The sequence below is a fragment of the Heterocephalus glaber genome, unplaced genomic scaffold (genome assembly GCF_053883595.1).
Source record: "Heterocephalus glaber isolate CG9 unplaced genomic scaffold, H.glaber_assembly_v1.0 deba00001588, whole genome shotgun sequence".
Taxonomy (NCBI): domain Eukaryota; kingdom Metazoa; phylum Chordata; class Mammalia; order Rodentia; family Bathyergidae; genus Heterocephalus; species Heterocephalus glaber.
Window position 1 is genome coordinate 477,367 of NW_028258366.1, and position 20,265 is coordinate 497,631.

Below are 20,265 nucleotides of genomic sequence, written 5' to 3' on the forward strand. Positions count from 1 at the left end.
TTGCTCTTCAAAGGGAGAGAAATTCACTTTTACATGTGACAAATCAAGAACCGTCACATCTTTTATGTGGCTTCCTACTTCTATCCCATGAATTCACAGCTTGGTACAATGCCAAATATGATTAACTGACAGCCTGCCTAGACCAAGATTTTAATGCAATACTCTAGAAAATTAAAGTGAATATTCAAATCATACACATATGGAAGATTTTTAAAAGAAACTTCGTAAACAAATGTAGCACACAAATTTAGTGTTAAATCATAATGACAGTTTTAAAAAATAGCAACTAAAAGATGTGTTTAAGCAAAAGAATCTTTGGTTTTGCTTATTTTAAAGTGGATCCACTCAAACTTAGGTGTCGGTCCAGAAAAAGGCAATGTCCTAGGCATAGTTTCTTTTTAGAAAGGAGAGCTATTTACTCAAGGAAATTATGGAGTGACACTGCAAGCTATGAAGGCCCTTTCAAATGTAACATGACAATCTTTTCATGTCTAATGTATTACCCATAACTCAGAAAGATGTCAACAAAAATTCATGACTTCATACTTCATAGCAAATCCTACATATAATATACTAAGTAAAAGCACTAATTCCAACCACACAAAGGATACATACTTACAATAACCTTACAAGTTATATGTGCCAAATTCCCAATGTGACATTTTAGTCAAACTTCTGAATGCCCAAGCAAAAAGCAATGGCGTACTGAGCACTCACTATCTGTGCAAGGTCCTGACCGTATTTTTCAGTATGTGTACAAAGAATTAAATATGACATGTTCTCCATACCAAATACATACTAAAGTCACATACACAAAACACTATAGAAAACGTAACTAATAATACCAAGCAGCATAACTGCTAAATGGAAAATGTGCATATTTCAGGATAAAACTAATACAAAGGAAGGCTGGATGGAGGAACTGAAGGCAAGCTTTTCAATGTCCACCGTTTACAAAAACGATCTCTTTCAATCTTCACAAACCGGGACGTTGGGTGGATAGTATAGTACACATGAACTTCCTATTTCTTTAAGAAGCTAAGGCCCTCAGAGGGTAAGGATCACTTCATAAGCAACTTATCATGCACCCTGGAGCTTCAACCTGACAATTTACCAACCAGAGCCAAAACAAACCCCTCAGCAGTGACCCACGGGCCTCCCTCCCTCCCACACTCCTCCCCTGGCTCTTCTCTCCTCCTGCTGGGTAACTCAGCTCCCAGGCACATCACACTCTTTCAAACACTGACACCTTGACCTGCATTCTTTCCCCTGCCAAAATTCCTTCCCTCCGAAATCCCCCACGTTTGTGAATCTGGACAATTCCTCTTTTTCTGTGTAATGAAGCTCAAGAGTTGAGTCCTTTCCTTTGTTTCCCAGCCAAAAGGGGCTCACAGCTAAGAGTCTGCCTTCAGCCTTGGAGAAGACTTAGAACTTGGACTTCTGAGCAATGCTTGAACAGCTAAGATTCTGGAACTCTTAGGGATGGACTGAATACATTTTGCACTGTGACACTGGACCTGAACTTTGGGGGCCAGGGGCAGACAGTTACAGTTTGATCTTACATGTTTCCTAATGCTCATGGTGTTGGAGCCTTGGTTCCCGGGGACGCAGCAGGACTTTTAAGAGGTGGCGCCTTAAGATACCTCGGGCATGCTCTTGAAGGGGACAGTGAGGCCCCATCCTCCTCCTGCTGACCTTGAGAGAAAGGTCTGGGCCCCCATGCACTCCTGCCATGACATGCTGCTGCACCACAGACACAAAGCCAACCAGGCTACCCGGTCATGCACTGGAATCTCCAAAACTACGATCCAAAATAACCTTTTTCCTCTCTATTGGGGGGTGGTGGTGTTAAGAGGAGAAACCCTGAATCAGAATGTTTCAGAAGTCTGGGAGGGACAAACGAAAACCCCGAGCCCACACAGCAGCTTTTCCCAGAGATACAGACAGAGCAGCGGGCGCTATCACAGCATCATAACACAACAGCCACAGAGCATGGTGGCTGCACAATAGAGCTCACTTTCAGCAAGGTTGAGGTAATGGAGGAAAGACTGTGTGGAACTGCTTAAGATGATGGGGTGTCTTCCAACGAAGGGGCAGAATGCCACCAGGAGGCAGACATGAGGCATACTACAGAGACAGCAGGTAGGAGGGAGGGGAAGGAAGCGTGAATGAGCAAACAAGAGCTACATGAACACTCCTGAATCCGCCCAGGACCCCCTGCAAAGCATTTGCTCTTGGCTTCTGCTACCCAAAAGCATGGCCCCTTTTATCCATGCTATTTCTTCCCTCATATTTAGGGTAGAAGCTCCACTATTCATCCACATGTTCTCTCCTGTAAATACCAAAAGCTACATTGATCCAGCCAGGATAGACCCCCCCTTGCAGGAAATCTCCCATGGTTTCTTCTCTCTCTTAAAAGAAGAAGATCAAAAAACTCCTATGTCCACGTTACTGGAATCCTCATTGTCTACAGCAATGGCCCAGCTACCAAAACTTCTCATTCTACAGACCTGGATTGAGCCCAGGAATGTGCATTATTAAAAGGCAACCCTGATGACCCTGGCACGGTATATGCACTGAAGTCGGCTGTGGACCAGTTTCTTTGCTATCCTTCATTTCTCAAACCACAATTTGAAGGTGAAATTCCTTGCAGACCTCTGATCTTCCATGTGCAACTAAATACTATGTATGCGTAGGACCTCTACAGCAGACCCACCTCCAACGCAGCTGTGTGTCTGCGGTCTGCCCCAACACCAAATCTACTGTCCACAGTCAGTTCTCACGCCACCCAACCCTCAGCCAAATTCTGAGCATCCCACATGCACCTCACAAATCTTCAGACTAACCTTCTGAAGTCTAACTTCGCTCTCTACCACCTTCTAGCATTTACCCAGTTACTTCCCAATTAGGGGCTTGTGCTGCTCCACTGTGCTTCCTTTCCCATCAGGTTTGCTTGTTCTTAGTCACACTTCATCTTCACATCTCTGCTGAGGTTTCTCTAAATGCCACGATATACATTCTTAACCTTTAAATCTAAGGAAGCCTACAGATAAACACACTCCTTAATTAACATTAAGTCTTGTCCAATCCATCAATGTGCACTCAGATTCTCTCGATCCGTGCAAACTTGGAACATTTTGATTTTATCACTTGGATATTTCCGTTGCTTACAAATCTCCATCCTGTCTACCATTCCTGGGTCATGGATTATGTAGAACCAACCTTTAACACCTATCCCAAAGGCCTAGAGCAAAGCTATATACACCCCATGATTGCTCAATAAATACTGATTAACTGACTGACTTCAGATTAGAACATGGGCTAAGCTGTGATAAGTCATCTGTTACTGAGGAAAGGAAAGGAACATTGAGCTATTTCTTCAGAACTTTCTATTTTAGATTGGGTTATTTTTAAAAAAGAGAAAAGATCCCCATATAAAAGGACACTGTTACCATGAAGATAATTATATATTCAATTTTTTCCAATAAGCAAGCAATGTTTCCATTAGGACAGTGACAATGGTTTCCAAACATTCCTATTAGATGTTAGGATCACTTGGGGACTTGTTTAAAAAAAAAAAAACAGGTCCAGGGATTTAGCTCAGTGGTTCCACCGCCTGCCTCGCAAGCGCAAGGACCTGAGTTCGATCCCTGGTACCAAAAAAAAAAAAACCAACAACCTCTTCCTACATAATTCACATCCATTAGCATTTAAGTCAGGCTGGGTACTTCAGCCCAGCACCAGTATTTTTAAAGGTCCCCGTGACTAATGTGTAGCAGTTTGGGAAGAATTATTCCATGAAGTCCTTTGGCTTGGTACACCACCACAATTTCCTATTGGTACAGGTGATGTACACTGTCTTACCAAAACACTCAATTAATGGTGGAGGATCAGAGGATTTGAGTCCCACACAGGCTGTAACTTCATGAGCAAACAACTATGTAAATGAACGATTTGATTCTGGTACAGCGGTAACACTGAATTCTTTCTCATTCAAAATTAGAGTATCTAGGGGCCAGGGATTTAGCTCAGAGGTGCTGTCAACTGCCTCGCAAGCCCAATGTCCCCAGTTCAATCCCCAGTACAAAAAAAAATTAGAATATATGCTAAATAGGCCCGCCCAGGTGATTACAGATCATGTATGTTAGAGGTTTAGATACGTTAGCATCTTTTCTTAGAGTACTGAGAACTACAGTAAACTTTAAACATTTGCCTGATGACTTGCAACTATTTCAATGAGGGCATGAGTAAGATGGATAATTTTTTGGTTTTGGTTTTGTTTTTTTGGTACTGGGGATCGAACTTGGGTCCTTGCGCTGGCGGAGCAGGCAGTGAAATCACTGCGCTAAATCCCCGGCCCAAGGTGGATAATTTTTTAAACATCAAGTATCATTTTTTTAAAAGTCATGTTAAAATAAAAAGTCAGCAAAAGAAATCTACCTTACTAATTTAATTGAAACATATAAAATAGTTTTCAGACAATGATAGTCACATTTAAAACACTGAAAGCAGCGTTTTAGTAACTCTTCAGTAACATCTTATTAAACACTGCTGGCCATTTGGCATGGAGACTCAACAATTGCTTGGTGGTCATTAACAGGCTATTCACCAACTACCTGCAACTCCCAACTTGGAAAACCATGACTTTTCCCAGGCTTGGTATGGGTCATGCTTTGCAGGCCTTTTGAGGTTGAGTGGAGCATGAGGCTACTTCTGCCCACTCACTGCCATGTCAGAGCACTTGCTTGCTGGCCTAAGGTCCACCACACTGTCTCTCTCTGGCAAGACAACCAGGAACTCTGAGCTCAGTTGGCTGCTCCAGAAGCCCAGGTATCTGAATGACCTCAGCCCCCACTAAAGCTTGATGAGTTGAAAGTTAAGTCCTAGGTTTTAGGCCATAGAGATCTGAGAGTCTCTTGTTCCAGGAACACACACTAGCTTGCTTTATCCTGATAGAAAGTGCAAGACAACAACATCCCTAGCCTAACAGAAGACCAGCAACAAAGAGAGCAGACTTGGGGGAAATCGTTAATAGCAATATATCCTGAAGTAACTTTCAAATTTAAGATGCAAACTTCAGATTCTGTGATGCTCCTCGTCATTTTTAAGAACATGATCTGACTGTTGACTCCTAAACTATTTTTAGTCTATTACCTCACTCAAGGTAAAAGGTTTCAAATAACAGAAGACCTTTGGGAATAAGAGATTTGAGAAGGAAATCACAATTTTTTTCTTTTCACATAGAAAATTCTATCACAAAACGCATACCTTTACTTAAAAAGAAACTATAATAACACATTCAGTACATGCAGATTTTGCCGGGGATTTAGCTCAGTGGTTCCGGCGCCTGCTTTGCAAGTGCAAGGACTCGAGTTCAATCCACGGTACCAAAAAAAAAAAAAAAAAATACAAGCAGATTTCAATATATTTAATTCAATGGATACAACACTCCATATAACTATACATCCCGATCAGAAAGCCTTCAGACAGCTCTTTATCTGTTCAGACAGATGCCAAGTATGTATAAAACATCCTCTTTGAGGAAAGAATTTATCAAAATTAACCATCTGAATGATACAGAGTTAAAGATCTGTGGACCTCAAGGGGGAAAAAAAAAACCATGAGTGATGACCAAGAAATATTAAAATTACAGTAATTTTTGAAATTTCTGAAGCACTAAGAAAATGAACAAATTTGTCAGTTCAACCACAGCATAGGTTGAAATGAATGAAAATCTGATGCCAGTCTGAATCCCTGCTGGAAGAATGTGGAGGAGGCTTTTGGTGGCTTGAGTTGTTATTGATGGGTGAACCCCCAAATCAAAAAACGGCTCCTATTCATCTATTGCTCAGTACTCTACTTTCACAGGTTGCTGTCTGGCTTTGTAACGAAGATCTAGTTTTGACAGAAAATGTGAATGTAATGCTTCATCCTACACCAAGTCATCCAAAATAGGACTAGAATATACAGTAAAAGAGTTAAATACTCAATTTACCCATATGTCACTGGGTCTCTGAACAAAGAAAACTACGACTTCCACAAACAGCTCCTTTTGCAATGTTCATTATCTGGTTTCTCAAAAGTCTGATAAAGTGGGTACAGAGTGAAATAGCCCTGTTTTGTTCTTAGTAACACAGAAAAACCCCTTTGGCTTTTGGTCAGTGGAAGGACTGGCTTTCCTTAAACGTAAAATGAAAATGACCCAAATATTTATCAGCAGGTGAGGAGATAAACAATACAGTATATCCATATAAGAGAATACTTTTATCCATATAATGGAATACTACCTAACAATAAAAAGAAATGAGCCAAGATTTCTCCCAAGAAGAGGAATTCCCAAAAGCACTATGCTAAATACACCTGAAGTCAAGACTATAAAACTGCATTATTCCATTATGTAAAATGTTGTGATTTTTTTTAAGGCATTCTATCATGATAAAAAGCAGCTCAGGGCATGCTAAATATCAAAGTGGGAGTAGGGAGTGACTGCAGAGAAAGGTACTTTGGGGTAGGAAGGACCATAAATCTTCTATGACTGTAGTAGTGGCAGTTAGACAACTGTATACATCTCTCAAGATTCAATGATTTGTACAGTTAACATTAACTGCATACAAATTACACCTCAGTAATGGTGTAGAGTTTTGTTTCTTTCACGGTGCTGGGGATCAAACCCAACATCTTGCATACATGCTAGCCAAGAAGTCTTCCCCTGAGCTACATCCAAAGTCCTGCCGATGAGTTCAACAGGGGCCCACAAGACAAAGAAGGGTGCAGAACATCTTCAAGGCGCTCCAAGATTATCTGTACAACACTGATGATTCATCCCGTCACTGTTGGGAGATGTATCCCCTTGGAATTCACATGCTGAAGCCCTAACCTCCAGTACTTCACAACTACACGCTGAGACGGGGCCGTTAAAGAGGTGACTGTATGCAAATAAGGACATTAGGGTACAGCCCTAATCCAACAGGACTCATAAAACATACAACAGGAACAGGAACGCACACAGAAAAAGCCACGAGCACATACCAAAGGTGCCCATGTGCACACCAAGGAGAGAAGCCTCAGAAGAAACCCAGTCTATGGACACCTCAGTCTTGGACTCCCAGCCATTAGAACTACGATGAACAGCTAAGGCCCCAGTCTGCAGTGTTCGTTAGGGCAGATCTAGCAAGCAAATACAATTCTCATTTCATTACTCACTATATGGTTTAATACAAAGCAGAATGTACAAATTCCTCCCATATATATGAGGAAAAAGGAAAATGTCATATGAGTAAACTGATACCCAGAATAAGGATTCTGCCCTCAGTGCTGAAACACTTCACCACGCAATTGGATTGTAAACGGACTTTTGCATTTTACATACCTATATCCTTTCATGAATGAAATTACTTAATCACATTACCTCGTGTTTCAACTGCACTGATGCATTTTCTGAGAATCGTGAATCCCACCTTATCCAACTGTGCACCTAAAAGAAACAGTTATAAAATATTAAGGGAACAAGTACTCACCGCATCTATCTTCCTTATAAAAACAGGGAAAATAATCTAACTCAATCTAATTCTTACTTCACTACTTGAAAACAAAACTAAAGGCCATGTATTTCCTGTGTAAAGGATGTAAATGTGAACGTCATACATTTAAAAGTTGACCTGCTGCATCAGGACACTATATAAGTGAAGTTTTAATTTAAAATAATTGAAAAGAAAGTGACAAATCTCTAAGTGGAGCTACCTGGAAATACTCAAGATGTGTTTCGTCAAAAAATCTAACAGTTATTTAGCTCAGTGGCACCTCTCCTACCTTGCAAGTACAAAGCCCTGAGTTTGATCCCCAGTACTGGAAAAAAGAAATTCTAACAGTAACTCAGTTAATGAGAACTACATACATGAATGAAGGCATGAAGGCTCTTAAATTACTTGAGTGTCTAAGAATATAAACTTTTTTTTTTTTAACACAGTAGAGAAAATTTTTAGAAAAGCTTTTAAAACATTTGGGTATTGAGATTTAATTAAAATTTTGATATTTTATACCATGCTCCAAGCTTTTAAAATAATATTTATTTTCATAGTCGATGAAAAACAGATGATTCATGTGGCAGAGCTGATCATTTTGAAAATATAATTTTATACATTTTTCCTAGTCTAGATGGTTGCTTATGAACAGGCTGACATATTTGTTCATATCCTGATGAAAGCCAATTCTTGGTTCAACTAAATTATCACTTTTGAGTCGCCGCATTTAGAACCCAGGAAACTTAACACTGAACCTTCGTGCTTTCGATGGGGATGCAGAAGCGATACATGAATATCAACTTTATATACAATCCATAATGCTACACTTGAGGAGTTTTAATGATGGAAATTAGGTGGTTTACTCTTTAAGAATCCACTGTTCACAAAGTTTTATAAAACAAGTGTTTCTGCTTAGCAAAACTGCCCCACCCCCCAAAAGCATGTTTCAGCTTTTCTGTAATAAAAAAGAAAGACAAACAGCAAGAAGTAGAGAAGTGGAAGAGTAGGGAAAGAGAGAAGGGAAAGAAAGGGAAAGGAGGGGAAGGAAGGGGGGGCGCTCAGGGGACACCCTGCCTTCTGGGGCGCCCTACCAACCCCAGGCCTGAGGATACGGCTTCTTCAGCATTGGCACAAGTGACCACAATCATTTTGAGAGTATACGTTATACAACATAGCATTTCCAAACTGTGGCTATCTGATACCAGAACCTTAAGTTCTCCGAATAGATCAAAAACTAAATTCATAAACAGACTAGGAAACTGTTCCCACCTTTATCTCGTATTAATCAACAGGACAGAGCTAAGCAGTATTTCACGCTCCTCTAAGTACACCCAATGCACATGAAGAGCCTTGTCCTACAATATGTGAATACAGTTCATTACTTGTTGTTTTCTGAAATGTCCTTGCTATACCATTTGTAAAACCCATACTCTGATGCTGTAAAAAGAACAGGTAACAGGGTTTGAATGGAATACCAAAGTTGCCAAACTCTAAATGGAGTCACTTGTGTCAACCCAAAGGAAGAAGTGGGGAAAAAAAAAAAAGCCAGGAGCTTGTGAAAGAGTTTTTCCACATGACTACTGGAGAATGACTATCACAGAAGACTCTGTCAAAACCACAAGCTTGCAAAGAGACCACAGCAACCTCCTACCAAAAAATAAAATAAAAAGTAGTTCTACAAGGACACCTGCCCAACAACTAACTGTTCAACTTCAGGCTGGCGCCACTTATTCATCATTGTGGCTAAAGACTATTGCTTCAAAATACCTGACATAATCCTTCTCATTTTCACTTTAAAAATTTTTTTGCCTTGGGCCGGGAATTTAGCTCAGTGGTTCCAGTGCCTGCCTTACCTGAGTTTGATCCCCGGCACCAAAAAAGAAAACCAAATTTTTTTGCCTCAACATCTTTGAATACACCCATAGTTTACTATGGCATGCATATTCCCACTGCAATCCTCTGCTATTCCCAAATAAATATCATTGTTCTTTGGAGAAACTGATTTTTTTATCTAGCAGACAAAGGATAGGGTTTGGAAGATTGGGAACAGGATTATGCAACTCAACCAGGTAGGCAAGATCATTCCCAAAATTTTTGCATGATTATTTATGGCTGAAAGAATAAACAGCAAAGCGAACTGTAGAGAAAAAAAATGCATAGAAAAGGTCACAGATAAGAAAGATGAAAGAGGGCTACCGCAGCCCAGGACACTTTGAGAAAGTCTCCAGTGGATGAGACAGAACACACATGGTAGTCAGAGGATGAGCTCAAGGGGGTACAGAGTGTACCTCAAGCAACATTCTGGCATCCATGATGAACACAAAGTAACACATGCAAAAGGAAACCAAAGTAACATTCTTGTAAATTAGCACTTACTTCCTTCCGGCCTTGGGATGATGGCTCTATTAAAACTGTGGAACAGCTAGTGAGTGAGAAAGAGAAGGGAAAATGGTATTTTTAACACAACAATAAAAATGATTCAAATAGGTACACTTACGACTACGCAAAACACGGTTTCTAGAAATTTCCTACTGGTTAATGTGGCATCATAACAAATATATTTGATCTCTGTCCCTGTTCTGTGGTACAAAGTTCCAAGACTCTTGAGATGGCCTAGTAGGAATATCTCTCGTTACTCCTAAGGGGCCTCCCTGGATGGCACCCGGGATAAAGACAGGAACAGACAGCCCCAAGTCCGGGCTGGACACTCCGACATGCTGACCTCTTTGGGGGCCCTGCAGGTTAGGGCCTTAATACTCCTGGCAAGGGGATAGGAGGAACTTCCAAACTGGTGAACGCAGGAGGGTGGTGGTGCCTTAGAAGGCAGGGGAGTTCGTTCTAGCAAATCAGTGAGCCCGAGGAGGAACGGATCACGGACTTCCCCAGTCCAGCCAGCCAGCGGAAGTGCAGAACACCCAGACTTGTGAGGGGCATCTGAGGAACTTGGGGAATCTGCCGCTGACTCCAGGCAGAAGGCTCAGAACTGAGTTGGCCTGGAAGACACAGGGCTCATGTCAGAGAACGAATGAGCCATGGTAGGAAAAAGCCTGTGCCAGCTGGAGTCCTGAGAGCATCTAAAGACGTGTAGCGCTTTCTCAGTTAATCACCTACCACCACGCGCTCGTATACAAAGGTTAACAGCAGAGGGGAGCCTGAGTGTTACTTCTCTCTCACAGAGGTAGGCCAAAGAAGCAACAGATGACGAAGGGCCGTGATTCTTAGGGAACTGAGACTTAAGTCAACTTGAAATGCCCAGCCTTACAGATATAGGATGACAAAGAAACTGTTATCTAGTCAATAAAATGAGGCTCCTTTTTTCACTATTATTCCTAAAACCTGGTATTAAGACCCCCTACCCATAATTTAAATAAGGATACAGTGGACCCTCAAGTTACAACCAACTGGCCTAACAACTTGATTAGGTAAATGGAAGATTCATCTGCCTCTTGTTATCTATAACGTGTACCCAGGGAAATATCCAGATCTCAGCTATACTGACTTACAAACCAATCGAGTTCATAAGTCAAGGGTCCACTGTATCTGAAATACCAAGGTGGTAATTCTGAGCAGCCTCTAAAAATTCTGCTGGCTCGTGACTTACAAGGCACATACCACCTGCAAACACTATGCCATACCTCACAGTTCCCTACATAAAAGCCAACGCTGCACCCCATTTCCTATGCTCTCACTGAAGTGCTCGCTGTAAACACGAGCCAACCTCATCTTGAGCACATCCCGTGAGCTCTGTCTGCTGTCTCTCACTGGACCACATAGGACAACCCCTTCCTCTACTTTTTCAAATCACACTCTTTCCTTTTGTTTTCCTAAACCCTCTCCAGAAATGGCAAGCACTTTTAAACCCACCTGGTACCTGCTCTAGCAGCTTACTGGTAGGAGTCATAACACTTACGCAGACCTTATTTTAACTGGTTCTGTGGTATTTCATAATTTTCCTCACTAAATCCCGGATTCATTAGTGATCTGTCAAAGTAAGCCACAAGTCCACAGAAACGAAAGCAGTGCTTGAACAAAGAGGCAACAGTCAGGATTCAGGTGCCCCCAGACCTGTATCTCTACCTTTAATTTATTCCTCAAAGTAACCTGAAAGCCAGGCATGGAGGAGCACACCTGTCATGCCAGAACTCTAGGAGGCTGAGGCAGGAGGATGGCCAATTCAGGCCCAGCCTCGGCAACTTGGCAAGACTCAGTCTCAAAGTAAAAACATACAAAAAGGGGCTGGCGAGGTAATTCAGTGCAAAGGCCCTGGGTTCAAGAAAAATGAGAAAGAAAAACGACACACAGTCAAGTGTGTGCCGCTGCTACCCCAAGCCGAATTACGGAACTGCGGAACGTTCCAAGGTGACCTCAAACACCAGCTATGCAGCAGGGAACTTGCAGCAAACGCTGTAACACAGAAATGAACCCAAGCCAACTCTGCAGGGTTTGAAACAAGGCTCCACGGCCGATGATTCTTACAGCTTCTCTTCCACCCAGCGCCTCGAGCCACTGTCGCCGCTCCTCCTCTGAGAAGGCCTGCATCGTCAGGGACACTCCGGGCCTGGAAGACAGAGCGCAAAGCAGGTCAGCCAGGGTCGAGGCAAAGCCTCCTCTTCTCCTCGAAAGAGTTTCACTGATGATTCCCGCTGTCTCTTTCTCAAATGTTGAACTGCGGGAAAATACATGTAACTTACAATGTTCGACCTTAACCACTTCCGTGTGCGCAGTGAAGGGGGATTCATCACCACAGCAGCATACGCCTCCACTCAACAGTGGCTCCCTGCTCCCCAGTGCCTCACCCCTTGGCGGTCACCGTCCTACTTTCTATTCTCTGCCAACTGGACAGAGGTGAGCGGAATCATAAGAGCATTTGCCTTTTGACTGGCTTCTTGCACTTAGCATAATCTACTCAAAACGTATGCATGATGGACCAACAATCAGAATTTTCTTCCTTTTGAAAGCGTGATATCCCACCATATGCACATGTATCACATTTATCCATTCACACACTGATGACTCTGGCTGCTCCTCATTTGGGCTACTGAGAACAATGCTGTTAGGAACATGGATGTAAAGGTATCTACTCGAGTCCCTACTTTCAGTCCTGTGGAGCACATGCCCAGCAGTGGAATTTCTGGACTGTCAGGAGGCATCCATATGGATATACAAAGGCAAACAAGCAGAAGAAAAGGGGCCCCCTATCATACCTCATCAGGGAAGTGCAGATTAAAACCAGCTACCAGAACATACCTATGAGAAAGGCCAAAATCCAAATACTGGAAACACTACATGTTGGTGAAGGTGTGGAACTGCAGGAATTCTTAGTCCTGATGGTGAGGTGAGACTGCAGACTGGGACAGACCCTTTCAAAGGCAGCTCAGTGATTTCTCACAAGAGCAGAAGTACCATATAAACCCAGTACCAATGTTTGTCAGTACAGTATTTACCAAAGTTGTGGAAAACATGATCACACCAAAATCTGTACAAGAATGTTTCTAGCAGGTTTATTCATAAATGCCAAAATTTGGAAGTTACCAAGACGTCTTTGTCTTTCAGTAAATAGTGATGTAAACTGAGCTACATCCAATGGAACATCATTCAGTGCTAAAAAGAAAAGAGGTATCAAGGACATGGAAGGACTCAGTGAAAAAAGCCAGTCTTACATGCTTACATGCTGTATCATTCCAAAGGTATAACAATGCTGGAAAAGCCAAAACTAGAGAGCTAGGAAAACAATCAGTGGTTGCCAGGGATTGGATGGGAAAAGATGAACAGGAAGTGAAAATACTTGGCATAATATAATGACAGATAGATGTCATTACTACATTTGTGCAAACCTATAGAATGCATAACCCTAAGAGTGAATCCTAATATAAACCATGGCTTTGGGTAACTATGATATGTTAATGTCGTGCATGGATTAAACCTCCCCAGTGTGTGGAGGGGTTGCTAAGGGAGAAGCTATGCATACCCGGGACAGGGAGCATACAGGAAAGCTCTGTACCTTTCTCTTAATCTTGATGTGAATCTAAAACTGCTCCTTTTTAAAATCAAGTTTCAAAAACTTTATTGTATGTGTAGAATCATCTCCTAAGCCAAAAAGACACTTGAGAGAGAGGGAAAACACACTGGAGGCACTAAGAGCAGTCTCACCACTACTCCCATAAGCCAAGGAAAGGTAGGAAGGCATCCTAGGCCAGAGACACAGGGTTCTGGGGACTGGGCTAGGGCTCTGGTTTATTGTAAGCATCAGCCAAGGTGTGTAGTAGGGGCAACATGGAACTAGATGAAAACTGCACGCACACACACATACTCCAGCTGCTGGATGAAGAACAGACTGAAGGCAAGAGTGACTGCAAAGAGACAGAAGAGTGGACAAAGGAAACAATGACAAAAATGAGGAGGAAAATGAACGGGCTTCAGAAATATTCCATAAGGGCCACTACATGTTGTGAGCAACAGAATAATAAGAAACCTGGGGCTCCAAGAATAAACTATAAAAAAGACAGATAAAAATTACTATTAGCATCAATAACTACTAAAGGGATTCAGTGGAAGCCAGAAACAACACAACAAATAAAGACCAAGTAAAGTGAAACTCACAAATTCAGCCAACAGGCCAAAAACATCCCTTGTACTAACCCCTCTGTGCTCTCCCCAAGGGTTCAGCACTGGTGCTTTAAGCAGACTGTTGGATATTCTTTACCAAGCTACACATGGTGCACAAAACAAAGATGCTGGATAGGATGCAGAACAACGGATTTGGGTGACTTGGAACAGAAGAAATGCTGAACGACAGAGAGTTCAAAGTAGTATGAACTAGAATCACAGATATGTCACGGGAGGGAGCACTTCTCTGGTTTCAGATCCAACAGCCATACTACACGTGGATGAAAGTCCACCATGGCATAAAAACATCCGCAGTAGTGTAATCCTTGCCCGAGCCACCCCGTTCTTTGGGGAGCACAACGGAGAACCACTCCCTTACCGAGGCCAACCTCTAAAATGTGAGTGCAGGAAGATAAAACATCACACACTCAAGACATACTCTAACCATCATAAGTCTCTCAAGTTTCTTTTAATAATCAATTGCTGGGCTGGGGATTTTGCTCGGTGGTTTCGCCGCCCACTGTGCAAACGCAAGGACCTGAGTTCAATCTCCGACACCATAAACAAAAAAAAGCAATTACTAAGAAACCATTCAGCAAAAGTAAGACATTAGAAAATACTGGAAACATTGCAAATTGAAGTATTACAGGCTGGTACCTAAAGTATTTCAAATTTTGTGGGAGTTTTTTCCTTCTGGTTTGGGCGACTTCTGTAGTTCAACATCCCTAATCTAAAAATGTAAAATCAAGTACCCTACAAGGGGGTCGAAGGTGTACCTCAGTGGCAGGGCATGTGCTTTGCATGCAGGAAGGCCTGGGTTCAATCACCAGTACCACAAGAAATAACCAAGAAATGCTACAAAATCTGAAACTTTTTAAGCACTCACACTCACAAGACACAGGGAGCATTTCAGATTTCAGATTATTTCAGATTAAGGATTCTCAATCTGTAGCAGCATCTCTCTAGTAAACTAGATTATAAAATTTCCATAGTTCTTAACACAAGGAATGGCATGTTTTGTTAATAAAATGTAGTGGATATATAAGACAGACGACAAATATAAGGGTAATAGAAAACATTTTGACACAAAGCGTTAGTCACATTTAAATAAAGAAAAAGCCATTCATCTTCACTCCTTGCAAAAGCTGACTGAACGTTAGGGACTCCACTGAAGCTGGGACGAGGTTCAGACTCGGGGCTCCAAGAGCCAATGCTGCTGCTATGCATTACACTGGCCACGTGGAGACCACTGCCATTCACGTATTCACCTCATCTTTCATTTTGAACAAACTACAACCTGAGTGCCTACTATGTGCCCTAGGCAGTGTTAACCTCTGAAAAATCTGTCATACAAACCAAGCCAAAATTAACTGTTAATTAATACAAGGGCAACAATATAAATTTCATGAAGGAAAAATGAACCAGATAAAGACAACAAGCTGCGAACACAGTCTTTCTTAAAACCATAATTAATACATATAGAAGGTTGGAATTGAAATCAGCAGGAGGAAACATCATCAACAACTTGTTGTTCTTAAATGAGCAGCACTTCAACCCGTTTTCGTTAAAAAGAAAAATGGTAGTACACCTTGGGCACCATGTTAAGCCCTAGTATGAGAAGAATAAACTTTATTCTATACTTTAGTCCCATCTATGATTTATCTTTAAATTACATTTTATAGTTCTCTCAATGCACGTACAAAATACCCACTTTCCCTGTATTTCACTTGATAGGCCACTGAGCTTTTAAATTCAGTAAATATCCAAAAAGATATAAGGAAAGAGAGATGTTCGCAAGTATAAGGGATATTACTGTAAGCACGGGAGTTTCTAAATAAAGATAAGCAGCTACCAAAACTTAGGATGGCAGCAGGAATACACCAATGCTTCTCTAAGAGGAGTGTTGAAAGGGGAGAGGAAAAACCAAACCTGCATGTTACAAACCCCACATAAAATTTTATCAAGAGAAAGGAAACGTGCCAAAGCTAAACAAAAGACTTTAAAAGGTTACAGAAATATAGCAGTTATAATCAATTTCCCACAAGAGTTCCTGGAGAAAATAAAGTACAAATCTATGAATCAGACATTTTCAGAGATGTTGAATGAATGTTGCCTAATTTTACTCTGGGTGAAAACTTTATGACAATTTTTCTTCTACCAAAGATGTTTCAAAATGAGCCAGCAGGCCATAATACAGTCAGAAGTAGGATTCTATATTCCAATAAAAGTGAATTCAAACAATCACTGGATGACTGGTGCTTTTGCTTACAATGGGGAAAATTATGAGATCATCATTCATACCCTAACAATAACACGGAGAACATATAAAATCTTAGTTTTATCCTTTTTTAAAACCTGTGTAAAGAATAGAAGATGGCAAAAATCCTAATGAATCCATATCCAGGAAGTGACAAGTCATGCATTGGAGAGAAAGCACACACACACACTCACACACACTCTCACACCTGTCTTCATCGTTCCTGAAGCAATAGGACAAAGAGGAAGGCACTGGTAACAAAGAAAACAGTGAAATATTAACTAAGTTTTAAAAGTAGCACCCAGGTTACTGGGTGTAATTGTGTAGAATTCCCAGGAAGTATAGGCACAGAGTCTGAACTACCCTCTCTTTTCCATAAAGCCTTGCCAGTCTTCGTGAGGAAACCCAAGAGGACTGAAAAGGACTGACCCTTCAGACAGGGTCCTACAATGACACGAAGCCTGTGATAAACTGAATCTAAATGAAGTGGCAACAAGGCCCCATCTCAGCTCAACACAAACTCAGCCCCCACATGAGGGGCCTGAGGGAAGAACAGGCATCACTTCGGCCAGGCATTTATATTACTTCTTTTAGTCCTGTTGTTCTCATAGACATAGTACCTGTAATTCAATCAAAAAACTATGAAAATTGATCCCCAGTACCCAAAAAAAATTTTTAAAGCATGAAATGTACAAAGAGGTGTAATATAATCCAGAATCAAGAGAAGAAACAGTAAATAAAAGCAGACAAAGAGCGAGCCAGGAGGCACGCCCTACCGAGGTCCTGAGTCACGCAGAAGACGCCGAATCACCCCACTGCAGACAGGCAGGTGTGCCCACACCCTACCGAGGTCCCCAGTCGCGCGGAACACGCGCCAAATCAGCCCGCTGCAGACAGGCAGGTCTGTGCACGCCCTAGCGAGGTCCGGAGTCACGCGGAAGACGCCGAATCAGCCCGCTGCAGACAGCAGATTTGTGCACGCCCTACCGAGGTCCTGAGTCACGCGGAAGACACCGAATCACCCCACTGCAGACAGGCAGCCACCTGATTCCACATTACCAAGGCCCAGAGGACACCAGACCACCAGACCAAGGTACTGAGTCCCACTGTTCCCGGCCCAGAGGTAGGGGCTTCTGAGCCGTCTTCCCACTGGTCCTGGTCCAGAGGAAGGGGTTTCCCGGCCACCATCCCTCCGGCTGCTCCCAGCCCACAGGAAAGGGCTTTTGGGTCACCATCCCTACCGCTGCTCCCGGCCCCTGTCCCAGCTCACCCAGCTCAGAGGAGGTAATCCGTGCAGGCACTAACAGACCCCCGCCCCAGTCGAAATGAGAAAACACATAAATAAGTCTCAAAACCAGACTTCCAGATCACCTGCAGCAACCCCAAAGGGAAATGAGATGGAACCCTCTGATACTCAACCACCTGGACCCACTGAACTGGCAACAAAAGGGGATCTGGAAAAAAGGAAATCAGAAATAATTTCTCAGATAACAGGAGAAATTGTGCCCTTAGTGCAAGACATGATTAATAAATCTAGAGAGGGGCTCAGGAACATGATGGAATCCCAACATAAGAAACAAATGGAATCCATAAAACAGATGCAAATAGATTTCCAGGACATGAAAAACTCCACTGAAAGTCTACACAGCAAAATGAGCCAGTGTGAGGACAGAATTTCAGATATAGAAGATAAGATTGCAATTAGTGACCAGGAAAAGAAAAATTGCTTCAAAATTATAAGGGAACATGAGAAATCAATCCAGCAGCTGCTAGATGTTGCAAAAAAGAATAACATAAGACTGATTGGGCTCAATGAAGAAACAGGAGAGCGTGCAGATGACATAAAAAATCTCTTCACAGAAATAATGGCAGAAAACTTCCCAAGCAGGGGAAAAGAGCTTGACATACAGATAAGTGAGGCATATAGGACTCCAAATAGCCTTGATCAAAAAAAATCTACACATAGGCATATAATTGTTAAGATTCCAGAAACACAACAGAAGAACAAAGTTCTCCAAGCAGTCAGAGAAAAGAAACAAATCACATACAAAGGAAAGCCCATAAGAATCACAGCAGACTTCTCAACACAAACCATCAAGGCAAGAAGAGCTTGGAGTGACATATTCCAAGCCCTAAAAGAAAACAGCCTCCAACCCAGATTGATGGACCCTGCAAAACTATCTTTCAAAATGGATGGAGAAATAAGATACTTTGATGACAAAGAGCACCTTAGGAACTTCGTGAATACCAAACCAGCACTCCAAAGAATTTTACACAATATCCTAGGAACAGACATTGAGGATCACAACCCCAGGAAGCAAAGCAGAATGAACCCATCTGGCATGACAAGAAATTAAATGTAAAGGGGGAGAACCCAACAAAAAGAAAAAGTCATGGCAATGACAAGTCAATATGTTTCAGTTATAACCATCAACGTTAAGGGTCTCAATTCACCAATCAAAAGAAATAGACTGGCAGAATGGGTCAAGAAGCAAAATCCAACAATATGCTGCATACAAGAAACACACTTAATTCAAAAGGAAACTCATAGACTGAAAGTTAAAGGGTGGAAAACAATACTGCATGCGACAGGAACCCAAGAAAAAGCAGAAGTAGCTATCTTCTTGGCAGATCAAGTAGATTTCAAACCAACACTAATTAAGAGAGACGAAGAAGGACACTACATCCTTGTAAAGGGAAGAATCCAAGAGGAAGAGATGACAATCACAAATATCTATGCACCAAACACTAGTGCACCCAACTATATAAAACAAATACTAACGGACATGAAAAGCCATATATGCACTAATACAGTTGTAGTGGGGGACCTCAACACCCCACTGTCAGAAAGAGCCAGGATGTTATGGGACCAAAATATATATATATATATATATATATATATCAAATTATAATCTGAAATACAGACTATGTATTCTGACAAAAAAGTACCAAAATGGGACTATTAAATGTAGAGTGTCAACAATCATTTGCAATCTTAACAGAACACTTGTGAATAGAACATGAACACCTGTATCATAAACACACAGGAAATTTATTTGGAAGTGAATCAATTAAAATATCAAAATTTATAGGTGCAAGCTAAAGTAGTCTTTAGAAAGGAATTCATGGTTTTGAAAGCAAAGCATAGAGGGCCGGAAATTTAGCTCAGGGCCATCACACCTACTTCACAAGTGCAAGGTCCTGAGTTCAATCCCTGGTACCGCAAAAAAAAAAAAAAAAGAAAAAGAAAAAGAAAAGCATAATTCTATGATCTATGCTTCCAACTTTAGTAACCAGAAGCAAAGGTTTAAGAAGGAAAATCTAGGCCGGGGATTTAGCTCAGTGGTTTCACCGCCCGCTGTGCAAGCACAAGGACCCGGGTTCGATCCCTGGTACCAATAAAATAGAAAATCACAGCCAGGTGTGGTGGCACATGCCTATAGTCCCAGCACTTGCAAGACTGAGGCAGGAGGATCCCCAAGAGTTCGAGGCCAGCCTAGGCTACATAGTGAGCTCAAGGCCAGCCTGAACTACAAAGTGAGACCCTGTCTCAGAAAAATGAAAAACAAACAAAAAAAGGAAAATCAGAAGTTAATGAAATATAAAATGGATGACAGTTTCTCTGAAAATATTAACAAAATTAATAAGCCTTGAACAGAAAGCCGCATTAGAGACCCATCTTCAGTCCTTTAAAGCGGCAGCCACTTTTTTTCTTGCCAGCATAGGTGATTTTTCCTGAAAGTACTAATCTGCTGCTTATATGTCCACCTTCAGTGACAAGGTCTAACTCATTTAAGGTGAAGAGCTGAAAGGTGAACACTGTATCTAGACAAAGGAGGCCACAAGCACATTACTTCAACAATTAATATAGTCAAAAAAACT

General features: G+C 41.7%; 1 protein-coding gene across 4 annotated transcripts in view; it reads right to left on the bottom strand.

The window, feature by feature from the left end:
• The window catches only part of LOC101714770 (rho GTPase-activating protein 10), a 170,522-nt gene that overhangs the window by 131,748 nt on the left and 18,509 nt on the right, over positions 1–20,265 (bottom strand). For all 4 annotated transcript variants that reach the window (XM_087193399.1, XM_087193398.1, XM_087193401.1 and 1 more), the window contains exons 4-6: positions 11,997–12,078; positions 9,897–9,942; positions 7,409–7,474 (exon numbers count right to left, since the gene is read on the bottom strand). In XM_087193399.1, the coding sequence (XP_087049525.1) occupies positions 7,409–7,474; positions 9,897–9,942; positions 11,997–12,078 (194 nt within the window). The remainder of the gene's footprint in view (positions 1–7,408; positions 7,475–9,896; positions 9,943–11,996; positions 12,079–20,265) is intronic.